The sequence below is a fragment of the Salvelinus fontinalis genome, chromosome 34 (assembly GCF_029448725.1).
Source record: "Salvelinus fontinalis isolate EN_2023a chromosome 34, ASM2944872v1, whole genome shotgun sequence".
Lineage (NCBI taxonomy): Eukaryota > Metazoa > Chordata > Actinopteri > Salmoniformes > Salmonidae > Salvelinus > Salvelinus fontinalis.
Genome location: NC_074698.1, coordinates 6803784 through 6825352, shown reverse-complemented (window position 1 = coordinate 6825352; position 21569 = coordinate 6803784). Strand labels below are relative to the sequence as shown.

Genomic DNA, 21569 nt, shown 5'->3' with positions numbered 1-21569 from the left:
TCAACTAGCCTATTCGGCACTGAGAGATTATGCACCAGTGAGCTCGGGACAGACAGCTGTTTTTGCGCAAGGGAAAGGATAAGTATTTTATGACGTTTCCACTGGATATATGGGATCATCAGATGATTGTATTTTGCTCTTTCACACCGAGGCTTGGTGATTATCAAGGGGGAGATTTTTGTGAGGAACTATTAGGCGGTTTCATTTGTAATGGATGTTAAAACACCAGACTTCGTTGACTTACTGTGTGAGGCGAAGAAAATATTACTGAGAAGATGAGCTTATTAGTGGTGAAGGTGATGAGATGACTAAAACAAGCAGAAATCAGACATCCCCAAATGGGCACTTGCGCGCAGCAGGCCAGGTAGGCTAATTCTCTGCGTGCTCAGACGTGCAAGCTCCCTCAACATGAACAAGAACCGTGCTCATCGCTCACATGGAGCACTCCAAACAAAAGACAATGAAAAAAGGGACAACTCGTAAATAATGGCTATGAAATAAAACCAAAACGTGTTTCTCAACAGCATTTACACACCGAGAAGGAGATCGGTAAATGACTGTAGGCCTAATTAGTAATACAATGCAATAACATAAATTAATGTAACCAAATGACGGGGATTAACGGTTCATTTACTATTGGTGACATGTGTAATGGGGAATTGATAACAATGACAATTTTTAGGGCAAACAATTCACAAGAAACAATGAATGCGAGAGAATTGGTGGGAGACAGCTGAGTTGATTCTGGAGAGCTGAGAGCATGCATTCTGGAGAGAGACGGCCTATAGGCTATCTTCGCCACACACCCCTCCCCTTGTTCTTGTCTCAACATTTGAAATTATACTCAAGACACATTAGGTTCACACGTATATTAGATGCTTTTCGCTGACAGCCGCAACACAATCAGCTAGGCCTGTTGCCACACAAGCGGCCTATGAAAGACTTTTGTCACACAAGCGGCCTATGAAAGACTGTTGCCACACAAGCGGCCTATGAAAGACTTTTGTCACACAAGCGGCCTATGAAAGACTGTTGCCACACAAGCGGCCTATGAAAGACTTTTGCCACACAAGCGGCCTATGAAAGACTTTTGCCACACAAGCGGCCTATGAAAGACTGTTGCCACACAAGCGGCCTATGAAAGACTTTTGCCACACAAGCGGCCTATGAAAGACTTTTGCCACACAAGCGGCCTATGAAAGACTGTTGCCACACAAGCGGCCTATGAAAGACTTTTGCCACACAAGCGGCCTATGAAAGACTGTTGCCACACAAGCGGCCTATGAAAGACTTTTGCCACACAAGCGGCCTATGAAAGACTGTTGCCACACAAGCGGCCTATGAAAGACTGTTGCCACACAAGCGGCCTATGAAAGACTGTTGCCACACAAGCGGCCTATGAAAGACTTTTGCCACACAAGCGGCCTATGAAAGACTTTTGCCACACTCGCTGCCATTTCTCTCCTGTTCTATTGGTTTTCATATCAACTTTCTTTCGTTGTCCAGAAGTCAAATGCACAATCCTAGTCATACAGTATTAGCAACCCATCCTAGTTGTTGTATCTTTAGATTCACGCTCGTTGAATACCTGTCTTGTAACGCTTGTGTCAAGTGCACTATTTAGAATGTTGTGTTCCCTTTTTCCCGCAAATTGCATTTTGGCAAATGTTTGAAAATGACGTTTTATTCGCTACTTCATTACAGGAGTTACATGTTTTGTTAAGAGTAATGACCATAATCTAAATGTGATGTGTTTTTGAGCACCGTGGGTGGACGCCCCTAATGGGTTTACACACCCAATGCATATGTGTCTGGTAAATTTCTCAAATGGCTGGTAAATTTAAAATGTGAAAACCCTGGTGCATACATAGTAGCCTGTAGCTTTAAGTAGGAACTTGACCCATTTCACGGCTAGAAGATTTCTGGTTTAAGTTCTGCGAGGAACATAGCTAACATTGCTTTTGTACCCCTGAGCAAGGCCCAAACTATAGAGGTACCAATCCAGGACTGGTTTGTACTGGTGCTCTCCAGAGTTTGGACATGCAGACAATAGCACAAAATGATCCTAGGCTTTGATATCAAGTCCTCCACATACCAACACACTCCACATATCCCCTAGCTGGCTGCGTTGGAGTTTTCTATAGATCCAAATCCCCATCAGTGCATTGAGTTCTCCATTTAAATGACTGTTTAAAGGTCTGTCTGCATCTGTTTCTGTAGCAAGGGGTTATTCGCGGACTCCAAAAGAGCCGTCCTCAGATTTCTGGATGTATTTTTCTGTATTTAAGAGAAGAGGGATATGCTACGATACACTGGAAAGGTCCCAGATGACGTTACTGTTTGAATGCGGCCGTCGCTGTTGGGTTTCGCTGTAGAGGTAGACTGGGTGTAGAATGACAGGGCTCTGACCCTCTTTTTCTCACCCTCTGGTGTCTCTCTGACGTTTCCCCGGCTGAATCAGTCATACACTCTGTAAGGGCCAATGTGGTATCGTGCTTCCCTGTGTGTCTGAGCATCAGCCTAAATTAGAGACTGATACGCACACATATTTTCCAACTACTGTACAGTCTGGAACAGGCAAACGTATTGACACAAGGGTCAACTAGTGGATATTGGGATAGTGAGATACTTTGAGCAGGTGTCATGTATTGTAGATGAACAGTCCTGTAAGCTAAGTTGAGCAGGATAGGGTATATTCAGACTCATTGATTAGGTCTGACTTCCGTAAGGAATAACCTTCCACAATCATCTGATCAATAATCACAGCCCAGAGAAACGCTATCTAAGACTGTACATGGTGGAGGGATGGAGGGCCGCGTGCCAAAACTCATTTCCTGCCTGGTGTTTTCAGGGGAAGGAAGGAGGGTTTGTCCCGTCATACCTCACAGGCTAGTTTGACGCAGGAAATAGAGAAAATAAACTAGTAATTAGATAAATAAATGAGCATAGATAAACCTTATAAACAATTTAATGGGCTGGAAATGGGCCTTGGCCAGCGATAACAAGCTGAGCTCTCAGTCGTCCAAAACATTGCCTGGCCAAATGTCTGAAACGAATGTCACTTTGCAGTCCAAAGTTCTCGCCACCACCATGACTGCGTGTGGTGACACTTTTCTTTTTACCATGCTTCCTCGACAGTGGCCCTTGAGAAAGAGAGAGAGGAGAGCGAGCATTTCACAACAGTTTTCCCATAATTCCCAGATGTGTTTGATGTTTGTTATGGGTTTCGATTAGCTGACAACAGTGTAACCTTTTGAACTCTCTCTCTCTCTCTCTGGCCTGCGACTGCCTGGCTGGCTTTGAGTCGGTCCGGCGTCGCTCTGTCACGTTTATTTTCAGTCCTCCGCTTCCCTCCACTCCGCTGTGCCCGCCAGCCAAACCAATTAAAGAGAGACGAGCTGTCCACAGTGGCGTGGTATGCATGCAGCTGGGGAGGGGAGGGGTGGAGGGAACGATATTCACAGGACTTCAACTTGTCCCCCTCTCCTCTCTCACTTAGGGTGTCAGAGAGGCTTAGGGTTGGCAGAGGTTGTGTGGGGTTACCCTCCTCCGCTCGACTCAGAGCCAATAGGGCATGGGGGGGGGGGGGGGGGGCCTTGACTGTGGGAGTGTATGATGCTGTTATTTACCACCTCTTTCTGTCTCACCCAGACACAGTCTGTCAGAGGTTCCTGATGAGATGAAGAGTCTGATCATAGAGAAGAGCAAGATGGGCCTGGAAGAAGACCCCGAGCTGCTGGTCAAAGGTGAGCCTGCCTGGCTGACACACTTCTAAACACCATCCCTCTATTCTCTCTCTCTCCTTTCTCTCTGTGTGGCTGTTGTGTTCCAGCTCCGGTGATTTGCATGTACAGTAATAACAGTCTGTGTGGCGGTGACGTTCACTCATCCGAGAGCGTTAGTCGAGCTTGAGCTCCGTGCATGTTTGCGGCGTTATTGCGGAATAAGTAGACCGTACTGTACTACTGTACTGTACACTTCACAGTCCGCGACCAAGCCCTCACACACACACACACACACACACACACACACACACACACACACACACACACACACACACACACACACACACACACACACACACACACACACACACACACACACACACACACACACACACACACACACACCCTACCCCCAGTAATCATGTAATGATGACCATCAGCGGCATTAAGAGCCTTGCGTGCCTGACGCTTTTCGAGGAGTGATCTCACAGGCTATTCATGTGTGTTTTTCCTGCTACCGAAACGGTTGCAGTAAAATGCCAGCGCTTGGATAAGTTACGTCCTCTTTGGGATGGCGGCAGCCTGATCGGCTAATTCGGACAGCAGTTACCATGCAGCACCCCTGGCCGGCTGGCTGGCTGCACCCCTCCTCCCTCTGTTCCGATGTCTGAGACCGGGAAGAGGGGCAGACGATGGGGTTAGGGGGGGTGCATTCCTTCCCAATCGGAGGACGGATACTTCCCCTGGGCCCCTGGGGTGGCTGTGTGCCTTGGCATTTCTTCTCTTCAGTCGGGCCGTCTTCCCCACCAACCACCACCATCTCCAGCACCACTGACGCTCCAGGACATGTGAAGGCCTTGCTCTGTTCATGCCCTTGTTGTGTGCAGGGGTATATTTTCAAATGTCCTGGAGCTAGGGTGTCCCTAGCTGTTTGGTGTGGTTTGGTGTGGTTTTCAATGGGACATCCTCAGGCAACTGGGGCCAAGTGTCGCCTCGCTGTCTAAAATAGGCCATCACACGTGCCGAGACAGAAAAAGACAGACAGAGAGGAAAAGATATAGAGATAGAGATTGACGTAGCGAGGGAGTGAGAAACTCCTAGACAGAATGCAGTAACGAGCATAAATGACATTCCTCTGTTTGTTAATGCACGGTAAAACTGAACAATTTTAGCTACATGTCACTTAGAGTGGCCAGTACTCCGGTCATTTGGAAAGTCATTCAGTCTACTCAATTGCAATCGTTTCCCTTTCTGTTTGGATCTCTGTCTAATTCAGTTCAGCCCATAATCCTAGGGTTGAAGCTCATTAACGCTCTGTGCCCTTATGGATGACTGTTTGTTATCAGATGCTTTTTAATCTCCCCCAAATCTCCAGAACAAACAGAAAATACACACAGAGATAGAAGGACAGAACAGAACCAGAGGGAGACAGACTCCAGTGTTTGCTCAATTTGTGTTTCAGGGGGCAGGGCCAGCATTAGGGGTCTGGGGTCACAAATGAAACAAATTAAGGGCGAGCCGTGGAGCCCAGGGGACGCATTAGCAGGCCAGGGAGATGGGATCCAGATGGAGGACAGTGGGGGGGAGGGGAGGGGTAGGCAGGGGGTCCTGACCGGGACTCTTGTTTCACCCTTTCTCTCTCAATGTCTCTCTCTCTCTCCCCCTCACTGCCTTTCCTTCTCTTTCTCTACTTTTCTCACTCCCTCTCTTCCGCTCCCTCTCTCTCTCTTTCTTTCTTTCTTTCTCTCTCTCCTTCCTCTCTCCCTCCAAAGTCGGCCGTCTCTCTATCTCACTGTCTCAAAAAGAGCAGCTGCAGGACATCCTGTGTGACTGACAGAGGACATGCCTCCCAGCTCTCCGCTAACCAGTCCACCCACACCCCTTCATCCCTCTACCCCCTACCCAATCATCAACCCCACCCAATCCCGTCCTGTCTTACCTCATCGTTTTTTATTTATCCATTTCATGTTGGTTTTTATGCTCCTGTTGATTTTTATGCTCCTGCTCCTTAACACCACATTAAGTACCTCAGGACTATATTGGGTGGGTCTATAGTGTGTTCCAGGCTGCCACTAGGAAACATAATGAGACGTGTGTAGACTCCCACTTCGACTGCCCCCCTCCAGGTCTATGGGTTGTAACATGGGGGATGGTAGCAATGGGGGCTCTGCATGTAGGGAAAACCACTTTATGGCAGGAAAAAGGGGAGCTGGTGCGGGGGGAGAGACTGAACGAAGAGAAAAGAGCTGTAGGGAAAGCGAGGGAGAGCTGACAGGTGGCATGTAGCTTGCTGACCACAGAAGAAGCTGTGACGCTGGCTCGGCGTCAGAGCTGTTCTAACAAGCCCAATGAACATGGCACTGCTGTTCCCATAAACACATGCACACGCACACACACACACACTCAACAGATGGCACAGCCACATAACCCTGCCCTCACCATAGCGCCCTGCTCCAGCTTTGGGCCAGGTGACCAGCCAGGGCCCTCTGCCAGCCCATCCATCAGCCCTCACTGTGAACTCTAACTGCTCTCTCTCGTTTTACCCCTCCCTCTCACCGCCACCCCTTTCCATCCCTTGCACCCTCTTCCTCTCTCTCTCCGGGCATCCCCTGGCCAGAGCTTGGCCAACCCCGGTTTATTTACCCTCAGCTCTATGAGATTAAATATTTAGAGGGAACAGTTTGCACACAAAGGCTGTGTCCCAAATGGCACCATATTCTCTATATAGTGCACTACAGAGCCCTATGGTCCCTGGTCAAAGGTAGTGTACTACACAGGGGACAGTGTGCCGTTTGGGACACACGCTATGGGGTGCTGCATGCCTGGTGTAACACTACAACCACTTTCCCTTCTGGACACGGGTAGTACACTATATATACAACGTGTGTGGACACCCCTTCAAATTAGTGTATTCGGCTATTTGAGCCACACCCGTTGCTGACAGGTGTATCAAATCGAGCACACAGCCATGCAATCTCCATAGACAAACATTGGCAGTAGAATGGCCTTACTGAAGAGCTCAGTGACTTTCACCGTAATAGGATGCCTCCTTTCCAACAAGTCAGTTCGTCAGATTTCTGCCCTGCTAGAGCTTCCCCGGTCAACTGTAAGTGCTGTTATTGTGAAGTGAAAACGTCTAGGAGCAACAACGGCTCAGCCACAAAGTGGTACAGAGCCCTGACCTTTGGGATGAATTGGAACGCTGGCTGTGAGCCAGGCCTAATTGCCCAACATCAGTACCTGACCTCACTAATGCTTTTGTGGCTGAATGGAAGCAAGTCCCAGTAGCAATGCTCCAACATCTAGTGGAAAGCCTTCCCAGGAGAGTGTAGGCTATTATAGCAGCAAAGGGGGGAGCAACTCCATATTAACGCCCATGATTTTGGAACAAGATGTTCGACGAGCAGGTGTCCACATACATCCCCTTCATGTAAAGCTGGTCACTGCAGACCAGGATCCTGTTCGGTAGAGACCAAACACAAACAGTTATGAAATGGAAAATTTCAATTTTTATTGGACAAATTCAGGTCAGTTTCAAACCATTTTGTCTCGTTCTGTGCCTACTGAACACCACCCAGTTCTGAGGGCCATGGTTATGTGACGGGGGTGGAATGGTGAAGGGAGCCAGGAGAATGTATCAGCCTCCCTCCCTCCCTCCCTCCCTCCCTCCCTCCCTCTCTGGGCGTTAATGAAAGATCAGTCCACCAGTTCTCTTCCTGCTACTCCACCACCAGCGACTGTTCTCCAACCTCCCGTCTTCTTCTTTCTGTGTTTTTTTACAGCTGTAATTATCCTGGTGGCAGGCACACAGGCCTTAATGTCTGACTATACCATTAGCTGACGTTATTTTTAACCTGTTCTGCATGTTACAGACATATTTTATGTCCGATGGGTTCAACCTCTTAGTGATTATGTTCAGCCCAAACTAATTAACCCTTACATTCAACCAAATAAGACGCACGCACACACACAGATGCACACACTCGCAAACACACACACACACACACACACACACACACACACACACACACACAGAGGCACGTGGGCAAAAACACACACACATACACTATCATGTGCAGATATTTTTTGGATGAGGCTACCTTTTTGATAACATGCACTGCTTTGCTTTATCTTGGCCAGGTCGCAGTTGTAAATGAGAACTTGTTCTCAGTTGGCCTACCTGGTCAAATAAAGGTGAAATAACAAAAAAATCTTTCTCACTCACATTCATTGTGTGTGTGTGTGTGTGTGTGTAGGCTGGCTTTTCCGGGAGGTGCGTGGAAGCTGGATCAAGCAGCAGTGCTACTGGTTTGTACTGAGCCAGGACTCCTTAGACTACTACAGCAGCTCAGAGAGAGGAGCCCGCAGACTGGGAACACTGGTACTCACCAACCTCTGCTCTGTCATATGGCCAGACAAACAGACCTTCAAGGAGACAGGTGAGTGCCACACACACTCACTCACTCACTCACTCACTCACTCACTCACTCACTCACTCACTTACTTACTTACTTACTTACTTACTTACTTACTTTCTGTCTCTCTCTCTGATTCATACACGCCATCCCAAATTCCCTATTGGTTCAATGATCAAATATTGGTAAAGATCTCAAAGCGGTCGTAATGTGAGGATTTACGGTCTCCTCTCAGTTCCTGTGAGCCCAGTACACCCAGAGGAAGTCTGGAAAACCCAGTCCGCTTTTCTCTCCACAACTCGGGTTTGTCTGGAACCTTCTGAGTCATCAGCACCAGAATGGCCCTTTACTGTTTAACACCCTGAATGACAGGAATCGGAACGGAAATACAGGTGAAATGCTATTGTTGTGTGAAGACAGAGAGGGGGGGGGGGTTGACTCGAACTAGGAGTTCTTCTATTACTCACACACGACTCACACACAGGCACACACACAGGCACACAAGGCCCTCTGTGTCTGTATGGAGGGGACTGTACCTTCGCCTGCTGACTTTAGACAACCACCTAAAACCTCCAGGAGAAAAAAAACCTAACCCAAACATTCCCCTAAATCTGCTCTGGGACTTTCCTGCAGAGAAGTTTGTACTGTTTTGCTTTTTCATCTGTTTTGTCCTGCCCTTAGTCTAAGTACAGCTCACTGGTGGCTGTGTGTTCTGTCTGTGTTCCTCTTTGAGCCTCTGAGTAAGTCTGTCCCCGCAGAGTGGTGAACCTAACGTGAACCTAATGAACCTAACAGCTCCCTCCTTATCTCCTTACCATACAATACAATATTAGTCCCCTTTTATGCCCAGTATCAAATCAAATCACATTTATTTATAAAGCCCTTCTTACATCAGCTGATATCTCAAAGTGCTGTACAGAAACCCAGCCTAAAACCCCTAACTGCAAGCAATGCAGGTGTAGAAGCACGGTGGCTAGGAAAAACTCCCTAGAAAGGCTTAAAACCTAGGAAGAAACCTAGAGAGGAACCAGGCTATGAGGGGTGGCCAGTCCTCTTCTGGCTGTGCCGGGTGGAGATTATAACAGAACATGTTCAAATGTTCATAAATGACCAGCATGGTCAAATAATAATAATCACAGTAGTTGTCGAGGGTGCAACAAGTCAGCACCTCAGGAGTAAATGTCAGTTGGCTTTTCATAGCCGATCATTGAGAGTATCTCCTGCCGTCTCTAGAGAGTTGAAAACAGCAGGTCTGGGACAGGTAGCACGTCCGGGGAACAGGTCAGGGTTCCATAGCCGCAGGCAGAACAGTTAAAACTGGAGCAGCAGCACGGCCAGGTGGACTGGGGACAGCAAGGAGTCATCATGCCAGGTAGTCCTGAGGCATGGTCCTAGGGCTCAGGTCCCCCGAGAGAGAGAAAGAAAGAGAGGAAGAGAGAATTAGAGAGAGCATACTTAAATTCACACAGGACACCGAATAAGACAGGAGAAATACTCAGATATAACAGACTGACCCTAGCCCTCCGACACATAAACTACTGCAGCATAAATACTGGAGGCTGAGACAGGAGGGGTCAGGAGACACTGTGGCCCCATCCGATGATACCCCCGGACGGGGCCAAACAGGCAGGATATAACCCCACCCACTTTGCCAAAGCACAGCCCCCGCACCACTAGAGGGATATCTTCAACCACCAACTTATCATCCTGAGACAAGGCCGAGTATAGCCCACAAAGATCTCCGCCACGACACAACCCAAGGGGGGGCGCCAACCCAGACAGGAAGACCACGTCACTCAAGTGACGCATCTCATTCCACCTCTCTATCTCTCACTTGTGAAATAGCAGTGAATGGGGTCACACACACGCACACACTTTAGCCTCACTTGGATTTTTGAACTTGACCAATCTAAACAAAGAAAAATCAGTATGCCAAGTTACGTAGCTAGCAGGAGATCACATGGTAACAAACTCAGGGTATGATTGGCCCGGGGGTCCACACTGCCTGTAGTGTGTCCAGTACAATTACTACTTCCTGTGCACATGGAGGAGAGAGGGCTTTCTCAGTTCTTACAGGACGTTAGGCCAGGTGTTGTGCCAGGAGAGGACACACCTCTGTCCTGACCTGGTTGTAGTCGTTGTGTTTCGGTTGGGCTTAGTGGCTAATAAAGTTGGGAGCCGGGATGACCGCTGACCTCAGTGAAACCCAGAGAGGAAGTGAGGAAGCAGGAGTCACACCAGATACGTGGAGTGTCCCATGTTCAGACCACATGAGAGGGAGAGTGGAGCAGGCTTCCTTATTCTCTGAAACCACAGTTATTACATAAGTATGGGCCTTGGATTCTGCTCTCTATAGCTATATTCTTTGGAAGTTCAGTTTCAGTTTTTTCATGTTTACTCATGCTTTCATTGCACAGTACACTGATGACTGACTTCCCTGTGTGTGTGTGTGTGTGTTTCAGGGTACTGGAGCATCACAGTGTACGGGCGTAAGCATTGCTACAAGCTGTACACCAAGCACTTCAACGAGGCTGTGCACTGGGCCTGCGCTGTCCAGAAGGTCATCGACACAAAAGCCCCCGTGGAGACGCCCACTCAGCTCCTGATCCGAGACATCGAGGTGAGAGACACACACACATACGCACACACACTGCTTCACAGCATCTCGCTGCCCGCCCCAGACCACTGCCGCCGATGACAAGGGTCACCAAACACGCACAACGGACATTATACCTCCGCTCTGTCACCACGGCAACCGCGCGACCAGACTGGGCCGCGAGTCCAAAGTGTCCTCCAACTGTCGTTGCTGCTGCCTTCAGGGAATGATCTTATTCCACCAAGCTGTGAGAGGAGAGGAGGCACCCCGTAAAAGTTCCACCGGAATGTTCTGCCCTATTTTAAGGAACGTGTCATTTTTAGAGGCAAAAGGGTGGATGAAGAGGGTGTGCACAGCAAAGCGTCATATTTGGACCCGGTCTTGGGGTGTGTACGTGTGTTTGCCCACAGAAACAGGCCTCACTTAACAGTTGAATGAGGCACAGCAAGTTCTTCTATTTTTAAAGTATGATTTCCTTCATCACTAAGACAAGTCTAAGAGAAAAAGGCAGACCACGCTATGCCATCACTTTGGAATTCACCAAGTGGTGTTAAGTCTCTGCTTGTTTGCTATTCTGAGTTTGTGTGTTGTTGTGTGTGTATTCTTGTAAATGTGCCCTTCGATCACTTGACTTCAGCGGGAGGAGGAAGAGAGGGGCCCGCTTTTTAAAGAGTTGCCCCTTGTCTTCTCTTCCTCCCCCTTTCCCAATCCTCCTCCACTCCTTCCAACACTCTTTTTCACACTCAACACAAAGCCTAGCCGAATCCCACTGAAGGCTGGAGAACACTACTGAACGCAACTGACACTACAGCAGAGGGAGAGGGAGAGGGAGGGAATGAATAGAGGAGTGCTTTGTGTGAGAGAAGTGCTTATCTCTGAGTGTAGATGTGTGTCCCACCAGACATGGAGGTGAAGAGAGATGACCGTTTCAGCCTTGGACCTCCAGTCTGTGTCGCGTGTGAAAGAGGGAGAGGGAGAGAGGGAGGTAGCGAGGGCGGGAGAGAGTGAGAAGGACATGGGAGCATGTCCATTTTTAGGACATAATGAGGATGGATGTTCTGTCCGAATCCTGTAGATCATAAATGAATCCCGTTGTGTCCTCTTGCGACCTCTACATAGACTGCAATGTGTTTCCCAGTGTTGAGCACTCTTCAGGCACTGTATGTTCTCCTATGGTAATGTCTTGTGTATGTAGGCTGTATGTGTCTGTCCAATAGACAGTCTGCCAGTGTTCCACATGGTCCCAGTTCAGATTGACCAAAACATTTCCGAGGAATGTGTCAACTTTGCCCCACAAAGGAGGGTGAATTGGGGGAAGGCGGGAGAGCAGTGGCAACATTACTAATGGTCAACAGGTGCAGGCAGGGATTGCAGTAGTGGATGCCGTCTGCGTAGGGCGGCAAGAAGCCTAGCGGTTAAGAGGTTGGGCCAGTCGCTGGTCGAAAGGTCGCTGGTTTGAATCCTCAAGCCGACTAGGGGGAAAATCTGTCTGTGCCCTTGAGCAAAGCACTGAACCGTAATTCCTCCTGTAACTCGCTCTGGATAAGAGCGTCTGCTAAATGATTCAAATGTCATGTAAAATGTGTTTCTGTCAATGAGAGTAGCATCTGTAGCGAGATACCACACAGACATGTAAATAATGTCAGTGATGGCGGTGTGTTTTGTTGGGTCCCCAGGTGTTTAAAAAGCGGTCATAGCTGTCCTCCTGCTCCATGGCCTGCCTCCCACTGACCCTAGTCACCCCTGTTACCCAACACACTCTCTCTCATAGCAGCCCGTCTTGGGGCTGCTCCCAGGTCAGCTGGAAGGTCAAGGAAGCTCATCTGCCTCTCTCTCTTTAACTGTCTGTCTGTCTCTCTGTCTTTCTTCTCCAGGAGAACAAGTTTAACCCCGAGGTGGTAGATAATATCTACCAGCACAACCCCATCCTGAAGCACACCCAGAGCCCCCTGTATGCCCCCCTGCTGCCCTTCCCTTACGGCAGCCTGGAACACACCTGTAAGTACTACTATCATGCTACCACCTGTCCCTGCGGTCAGTGCTATGCCTGTAAACTCTACAATAAAACACGAAAACATAAAACATGCAGTTACACACCCACTCACATATGAGTAATGCTGTCACATGCTCGTTGACATGCCCAGTAATCATACACTGTAACAGACTCACATATAGACTTACCATTGAGTTAGTCACCTGTAATGCCTAACCGCCTGCGTGCCAAGTCAAGGCCAGTGAGTGAGACTGCTTAGATAAGGAATGATGAGAGACGGCCACTAAAGCTTAGCTGTTCCACCGAGAGACCTCACAGAGACGAGATCATCTATTCTCAACCATGCTGACTGGTCTAGTCTGGTCTAATTCCTAATACTATGCGTCTGGTACTGACTCCCCCCCCCCCCCCCCTCCTCCCTCACAGACCACAGCGGTAAGGGCTACGCCACGGTGCGGGAGGAAGCAGTGAAGCTCTTCAACTGTCTACAGCAGCTGGAGTCGGCACGGGACCCGGTGCCTCTGATCCAGGGCGTGCTGCAGACCTGTCTGGACCTGCGGCCGCTCCGGGACGAGGTCTACTGCCAGCTGGTGAAGCAGACCAGCTGCACGCCGCAGCCCCACACCGCCGCACACCTCCGCTACTGGCAGCTCCTCACCTGCATGAGCTGCACCTTCCTGCCCGGCCCCGGCGTGCTTAAATACCTGCGCTTCCACCTCAAGAGGTGACACACACAACATGTAACACAACGCCCTCAACGGGAGGTGTAATTCTTCTCCTACCCATCCACCTAGCTCTGTCGTAGCCTGCGGAAAACTTTACGGCATCGGCTGGTTTCACCAACAATAGAACGCGTTTGGCGTTGACAGGCGTCTCTGTTCCCTGTCACAGAAATGATTTGAGAGGTGGGGGGGGAATAGGGCTGCGGTACGAGGGAGAAATGGGGGTCAGGCTGTGGGCCAGAAGGGTGCCAGTAGCATGGGAACCCACCGTGGGAGGAGACAGGTGACAGGCGCCAAGCCTGCTAACCACCAGTTCCATATAGTAGTGTGATATGCTCTCACATTGTTACTGCACGACCCACAGACAGATCCAGTGTTTTAGGAGTGGATTTGCAGCTCTGAATTAGCCACATGCTAAGCTATATTAACAGTGCTAATCTTTGGCCTAAAGCCTCTGTTGGACTGCTAGTCACGAAGCACTATATACGATGCCCATGTTTACATTGCTACTCAGTATCAGGCCAAAGCTAATGGAACAGTTGCAATATATAGCACAGCATATAATATATAGCACACTGAGGCATCCACCACTCAGAGCTAGAACACACTGTCTCTCGCGGTAGGGGTTGTATGTACAGAGCCTTCGGAAAGTATTCAGACCCCTTGAGAAAATCCTCAGCAATCTACACACAATACCCCGTCATGACAAAGCAAAAACAGATTTTTTGACATTTTTGCAAATGTATTAAAAACAGAAATACATTAATTTACATAAGTATTCAGACCCTTTGCTATGAGAGTTGAAATTTGAGCTCAGGTGCAATCTGTTTCCATTGATCATCCTTGAGATGTTTCTACAACTTGATTGAGCTCCAAGACTGGATTGTGTCGAGGCACAGATCTGGGGTACCAAAACATTGAAGGTCCCAAAGAACACAGTGGCCTCCATCATTCTTAAGTGGAAGAAGTTTGTAACCACCAAGACTCTTCCTAGAGCTGGGTACCCGGCCAAACTGAGCAATCCTGGGAGAAGGGCCTTGGTCTGGGAGGTGATCAAGACCCGATGGTCACTGACAGAGCTCTAGAGTTCCTCTGTGGAGATGGGAGAACCTTCCAGAAGAACAATCATCAAATCAAATCAAATGTATTTATAAAGCCCTTCTTACATCAGCTGATATCTCAAAGTGCTGTACAGAAACCCAGCCTAAAACCCCAAACAGCAAGCAATGCAGGTGTAGAAGCACGGTGGCTAGGAAAAACTCCCTAGAAAGGCTAAAAACCTAGGAAGAAACCTAGAGAGGAACCAGGCTATGAGGGGTGGCCAGTCCTCTTCTGGCTGTGCCGGGTGGAGATTATAACAGAACATGGCCAAGATGTTCAAATGTTCAAAAATGACCAGCATGGTCAAATAATAATAATCACAACAGGTCAGCACTTCAGGAGTAAATGTCAGTTGGCTTTTCATAGCCGATCATTGAGAGTATCTCTACCGCTCCTGCTGTCTCTAGAGAGTTGAAAACAGCAGGTATGGGACAGGTAGCACGTCCGGTGAACAGGTCAGGGTTCCATAGCCGCAGGCAGAACAGTTGAAACTGGAGCAGCAGCACGGCCAGGTGGACTGGGGACAGCAAGGAGTCATCATGCCAGGTAGTCCTGAGGCATGGTCCTAGGGCTCAGGTCCTCCGAGAGAGAGAAATAAGGAAAGAGAGAAAGAGAGAATTAGAGAGAGCATACTTAAATTCACACAGGACACTGAATAAGACAGGAGAAATACTCCAGATATAACAGACTGACCCTAGCCCCCCGACACATAAACTACTACAGCATAAATACTGGAGGCTGAGACAGGAGGGGTCAGGAGACACTGTGGCCCCATCCGATGATACCCCCGGACAGGGCCAAACAGGCAGGATACATCTCTGCAGAACTCCAGCAATTAGGCCTTTATGGTAGAGTTGCCACTCCTCAGTAAAAGGCACATGACAGCCTGCTAGGAGTTTGCCAAAAGGCACCTCAAGACTCTCAGATCATGAGAAACAAGTTTCTCTGGTCTGATGAAACCAAGATTGAACTCTTTGGCCTGAATGCCAAGTGTCACGTCTGGAGGAAATCTGCCACCATCCCTACGGTGAAGCATGGTGTTGGCAGCATCATGCTGTGGGGATGTTTTTCAGTGGCAGGGACTGGGAGACTAGTAAGGATCAAGGCAAAGATGAATGGAGAAAAGTACAGAGAGATCCTTGATGAAAACCTGCTCGAGGACCTCAGACTGGGGTGAAGGTTCACCTTCCAACAGGACAACGACCCTAAGCACACAGCCAAGACAATGCATGAGTGGCTTCGGGACAAGTCTCTGAATGTCCTTGAGTGGCCCAGCCAGAGCCCGGACTTGAACCCAATCGAACATCTCTGAAGAGACGGCCTGACAAGGCTTGAGAGGATCTGCAGAGAAGAATGAAAAACTCCCCAAATACAGGTGTACCAAGCTTGTAGCGTCATACACAAGAAGACTCGAGGCTGTAATCGCTGCCAAAGGTGCTTCAACAAAGTACTGATAAAGGGACTGAATACTTATGTAAATGTAATATTTCCAGTTTTTATTTTTAATAAATATGCAAACATTTCTAAAAACCTGTTTTTGCTTTGTCATTATGGGGTATTGTGTGTAGATTGACGAGGAAAAAAATACTATTTAATACATTTTAGAAGAAGGCTGTAACCTAACAAAATGTGAAAAAATTCAAGGTGTCTGAATACTTTTTGAACGTACTGTATGTTTGGCATGGGTAAGTATGGCGATTGTACTTTTCACAGTATAGCTAGCTCTTAGCCTCCGGGGTCAGCCTAAATGCAAGGTGGCGGGTTATGCAGCAGCGCTGCTATAAAGAGATAGGGTCAGTGTTTCCCTGAGACCTCTGTGAGAGAGTGTTGAGCTGGACCGAACTGGAGCTGCACACTGGGCAGAGGGCCCAGAGACTGAGGTCACCTTTCACACCTCTGACATTCTTGCGTGTGTTGGAGCTTTTTGCCCATTGAGGGTGCCCCCCCCCCCTTCCCTGGCCACGCTGGGAGGAAGTGGCAGGTCACTCTGGTCCACATGAGCGGAAACACCTTTTCCTGTAAAGAGCGTTGCTGAAAGTCAAACATGTTTTCTTTCCCTTTTTACATTCTCTTTGAAGGGTGGAGGGAGGAGAGGCTTTTAAGTCTCTGAGAGCCAAAGTGAGAACACTGGTCGTTCCTCGCCTCATTGACTTCTCAGTATTGCCAACGCGAAAGAAAATAAAGTTGGCTTGTGTGGAACCGAAAGGATGACGCAAATCCAGTTAAAATAATATAACGGTTATAACGGTTAAAATTAGAATCACTGACATGCTTCAGTTTGCCCTTTTGAAATGTAGTGAAGCTTCCTTTAGTCATACACACACACTCACCCTGCTCACTCCCATGTCTCCTCTCTCCCCTCCTGTGGTCCAGGATCCAGAGCCAATTTCCGGACTCTGAGATGGATAACTATGCGTCGTTCATCGGGGAGGCTCTGGAGAAGACACGGTGTCGGGAATGTGTTCCCTCCTGGGAGGAGATCCAGGTGCTGATGGGGAGACAGGAGATGCTGTGTACAGTTCACTACCCAGGACCAGGCTCCTGTCAGCTCCACATCAGCTCACACACCACCGCCAACGAGGTGAGGGGGGGGGGGGGGGCCTCTCTATCATCTCTGTCTCTCTCTCTCTCTCTATCATCTCTGTCTCTCTCTCTCTCTCTGTCACTACCAAGACCTACGAACACCCTCTCCAATCTTTTCCTCTCGAGTTGACCTTTGTGGAGAATTGCACTGTAAAGTGTGGTCCCTAACAGACCCAGCAAGTTGGGAACTGCTTGTCAGTGTACTCCTCAAGACTATCTCTCTCTCTCTCTCTCTCTCTCCTCTGCTAGGTGGTGAGGAGGATGTTGGAGAAGCTGGGTCTAAAGGAGAGCAGAAACACGTTTTCCCTGTTTGAGCAGAACGCCCACTGGGAGAGAGCTGTCGGGGGCAGCACCATCATCGCTGACATCCTCACCAGGTTTGAAAAGTAAATATCGCGCAGACACAAGACAGACACAAGACAGGCACAGACAGACATCATTACGAGGTTCAAAAAGTTAGCCTACTCCGGAATTGAATGAGAACTCATCTGTTGTATGTGCGTGCCAAGAATCCAAGCTATGTTCGGTAGAACAATTGACAGAGGAATCTGGAGTCTTGGAGATCTGGAGATGGATAGTGTCATTTTTAATTAATACAATTTTTTAGCGGGTGGATCAGCTAATATTGCAGATAGATTGTGGCTTCTATCAATGTAATTGTCTGCATCATTTCTATCCCCCATATATATTTGTATCATTATTTCCCCCTAACCCTCCACCCCTCCCCTAATTGGAGTAAACTAATGGACAACAACACTTAGGCTTCTACTTCCAGCTTATACATACTATATACATATTACAGACACCGTATATTTTACTTGGTTTTTTTTCACCCTTCAGCTACCCTCAACCCCTCCCACCTATCTCTGAAAACCATCCCGCTCTGATTTCTAATTGCCATATATTTCTCAACTGTGCTGTAATGTTTCACAAAAGTTCTGAACCTTTCTATCCTCCTAGTTTCTACAGATAGATAGTGTCGTTTGTGTTTTTCTTCTCCTGTGGTCCAGCTCTCATGCTGTAAATGAACCAAGTCCCTGATAACTGCTGACCTTGCCGTCTCATTTTGTCAAACACAAAACCGACACCGTGCTGGGAAAGTAGTGGGCTTGTGTCACCATGTCTGTCTGTCTGCCGTCAGGGCACCCACTGTACACTCAATGTGACACCGATGTCATGTGCTTGTGTAAGGATAAGTCTCAGTGTCACAGAGAAGGAGTGAAGTCAGCTGGAATAGAAGGGCTCAGTGTTGTTTTAAGAGGTGCGCGTGTGTCTACAGTCTACAGAGCCAGAGTGACAGGGTAAACATACCAAATGTGACTAGTCACTGTTAGTCATCATCCGCTGCAGCACATGGTGATGTCACAGACAGGAAGTGATGGGGTGGTGGGATATTGACCTGGCCAGCCAGTTGGGGAGTTCTCATGCATGCGTGTGTGTGTGTGTACGTATGTATAAATTCTCACACGTGTTTTTTTCCCCACCCGTCACCCCTTGTGTTCTTCCTCCTTCTCTCTCTATCTCGCTCTCTCTCCAGCCTGTCTGCCAAAGAGCCAGACTCAGGCTCCCAGTGGAGGCTCTGCTTCAAACTCTACTGCCTTCTGGATGCTGACGCCATATCTGTCGACAGCATCGAGTACCTCTTCCTCTTTGAACAGGTAACAAACCTCACAGAGAGAGAGCGAGAGAGAGAGAGATTGGCACCTCTATTTCCTGTGTTATTGTCAATGTTAAATTAGACATTAGTGGCTGTTCCAATAATGATAACGAGACATTTTAATAGCTTTGGCCAGTGACTCATTCCTTGTATTTCACTGCGTTATTAGGTTTCACTTAACAGTCGTTAAAGTCTTGAAACCACAATGGTAATTAAACACAATACTTTAAAAACAAGAGTAAGGCCATTGGCTGCACTGCTGAGAGCCCAGGCCAGGCTCAACCAGGCAGGGCTGACTCCATTAGTACATTCTTCCTGAGGACAGTTATAACAGAGTTATGGGCCTGAGTAAAACAGGGTGGAGTACAACTATGATGGATGGAGGGAGAGAGTTACTGACACGATGTCCCCATCTCTTTACCCCTTTCTATTTTTCTCTCTCTTTTAACCCCCCCCCCTCCTCTCTTTCGTTCCATCTTAATTTTCTTCCATCTCACTCATGCTCTCTTTCTTTATCCTCCTCTACGTCTCTCTTCTTCTCCCCCTCGCTCTCTCCCTGCAGTGCCATGAGATGGTGGTGCGAGGTCAGCTCCCAGCCTGTGAGGAGGACCTCCAGACCCTGGCTGCCCTGCGGCTTCAGTCTGTGATCGGGGACTTCAGCACACACTCCCCCTGCCCCCCTCTGGACGAGCTGTTCCCCAGCCACATGGTGGAGGCCCGGCTCCTCATGCCCCCCTGTCCCCCCCCTGCCCTCCTCCCCGCCACCCAGCCCCCGGCCCAGGGCTGCCCACCGCCCCAGCGCTTCCCCGGGGGTCTCCTGGGAGGGGCGTTGTGGAACCATACGGCCACTGCAGCCCACAAGCAGAAGGTGGAGCAGGACCTGCGGCTACGCAGCCGTCTGAAGGAGGAGGCTGCGGCCATCATGAGCACCGTCGTGGAGTGCTGGAAGGGCCTGGCCGGGTACAGCAGGAGGGACAGTATGGCTGCCTACCTCACCATCGCACGCCAGTGGTCTGGCTTTGGTTGCACACTCTATGAGGTGGACTTCTATATTGTGAGTACATCTCCATTCCCCGTCTGCACAGATAAGTGAGTGTTGAATGTAAAGAGAGATTTTAGTACTGACCTCTCTTTCTCTCTCTTTCTCTTTCTCTCTCGCTCTCTCTCTCTCCAGAGTTCGACAGGTAGTTTCTCTCAGAAGCTGTGGCTGGGTGTGGCAGCGACGTGTGTGTCTCTGTACAGGCAGGGCGAGGCAGAGGCCCTGGAGTCCTTCCCCTACGGACAGATCTGCTCCTACGGCGTCTCCGACAGCAACACCTTCAAGATCACCGCCGGCGACCGAGACCTGCTGTTTGAAACCACCAAGGTGGGTGAACAAAAGCTCATAGCAGGAGGCATTGTGTGTACTAATGATACATCTGTCACTCATAGACACGTAGCCGAGTCTGTAGGTGGAATTAAACCTGAGACGGTCTTTGATTGACTCCAGTTCTTCTCCTCATTCGGGCTGCATACAGCAGTGAGCTGCTTTATTGTGTACGGTGAATGGCCTCTATTCCTGATCACAGTGACGCGTTGTGCACAGTCATTGAAACAGCCACCCTGCCTGCTCATGATGTTATTCCACCCACAGCTCCCTGACCCACGTGCAAAAACAGTAATTCATCGCGATGTAAATGAGAGTACACAGCCTGCCTCTCTCTCTGCCACCAGAATCAACCACCAAGGGTCTTACTTCCTGTTATTAAATACTAACCGGGGTGAGTTTTATTTTCTTTGCAGTGGTTAGACGAAAATATTAGCCCATAACATTTCCCAGAAACCTGGATATTTCCCCAAACAGCTAATTCTTTTTTTCGTTGTGAGAACAAATCTTCCGTTCATCCTGCAGATTTGCTTGCATCTTCCCACGCGGAACAAAGCCCTCTCTGTGATCTCTCTCTCACGGGGCACAAGAGTGGCTTTTATTTATTTATTGGTGCAGCAGAACAGGCAAATTGGAGGCCAGCTACAGGAGGGTGATACTTCTCTGAACTATATGGCTCACATTGCTCAGTCATAAACGTAGAGGATTGAAGTGGATTGGGCAGAGAGTTCAACAGGAGCTGGTTTGAAGGGGGATATGGTTAAGCTAGGAGTCAATGGTTAAGGCAAGGTTAGCAGCTAAAGTAAGGGTTAAAATTGGTGCCGGCAACTGGACTGGGGTCGTGTTGAAGTTAGGGCAAAGGTTATGGCCAGAGGTCACATAGTGTTAGGGGTAAGGCCAGATGTGGACTGATATGGTAGTTAGATAAATTGGGGTTAGGACCCGGTGGCCAACACAACAACACACGATCATGAGCTAATGCAATATTTTGCTGTGACCTTAAGGACAGATATAAAACCCAGCTGTAACACAGACATAATATGTTGAAATGCAATACCCATCTGCTTTTGTTGTTGTTAGGGTTGTGTCTTACTGAAGTTCAGTCCAGTGGTGTGAGTGCTGGTGCTGCTGCAGAATGTGCCAAGGCACATCACGCTCTGACCATCCCTGGAGGATTGTTTCTGTTCCAGCAGCAGCTGGATGACATCATCTCTCCCCTCCCTCCCCTCGCTCCTGTGATGGTGCCAGACACAGACATTGAGAAAGCCACTCCTCACACTGTCACCAGGCTGACTCTCTGTTCTCTCTCTCTCTGTTCTCTCTTTCTCGTTCTGTTCTCTCACTCCTTCTGTTCTCTCACTCTCTCCTCTCTCTCTTCCCCCCTCCCTCTGTTCTCTCTCTCTCTGTCACA

The 21569-nt window shown here is 48.7% G+C and overlaps 1 protein-coding gene across 3 annotated transcripts in view; it reads left to right on the top strand.

Annotated features, from left to right (window-relative positions):
* The window catches only part of LOC129832954 (unconventional myosin-X-like), a 48106-nt gene that overhangs the window by 23667 nt on the left and 2870 nt on the right, over positions 1-21569 (top strand). The window contains exons 3-13 of one of the 3 annotated variants that reach the window (XM_055897109.1): positions 3652-3746; positions 7982-8164; positions 10603-10760; positions 12611-12734; positions 13156-13453; positions 16926-17133; positions 17385-17521; positions 18673-18793; positions 19355-19846; positions 19967-20158; positions 20426-21562. In XM_055897109.1, coding sequence (XP_055753084.1) covers positions 3652-3746; positions 7982-8164; positions 10603-10760; positions 12611-12734; positions 13156-13453; positions 16926-17133; positions 17385-17521; positions 18673-18793; positions 19355-19846; positions 19967-20158; positions 20426-20581 — 2164 coding nt within the window. In that variant the 3' untranslated portion in view covers positions 20582-21562. Of the gene's footprint in view, positions 1-3651; positions 3747-7981; positions 8165-10602; positions 10761-12610; positions 12735-13155; positions 13454-16925; positions 17134-17384; positions 17522-18672; positions 18794-19354; positions 19847-19966; positions 20159-20425; positions 21563-21569 lie in introns of those variants that run through there. The other 2 variants (XM_055897108.1, XM_055897107.1) reach the window with 2 other exon arrangements.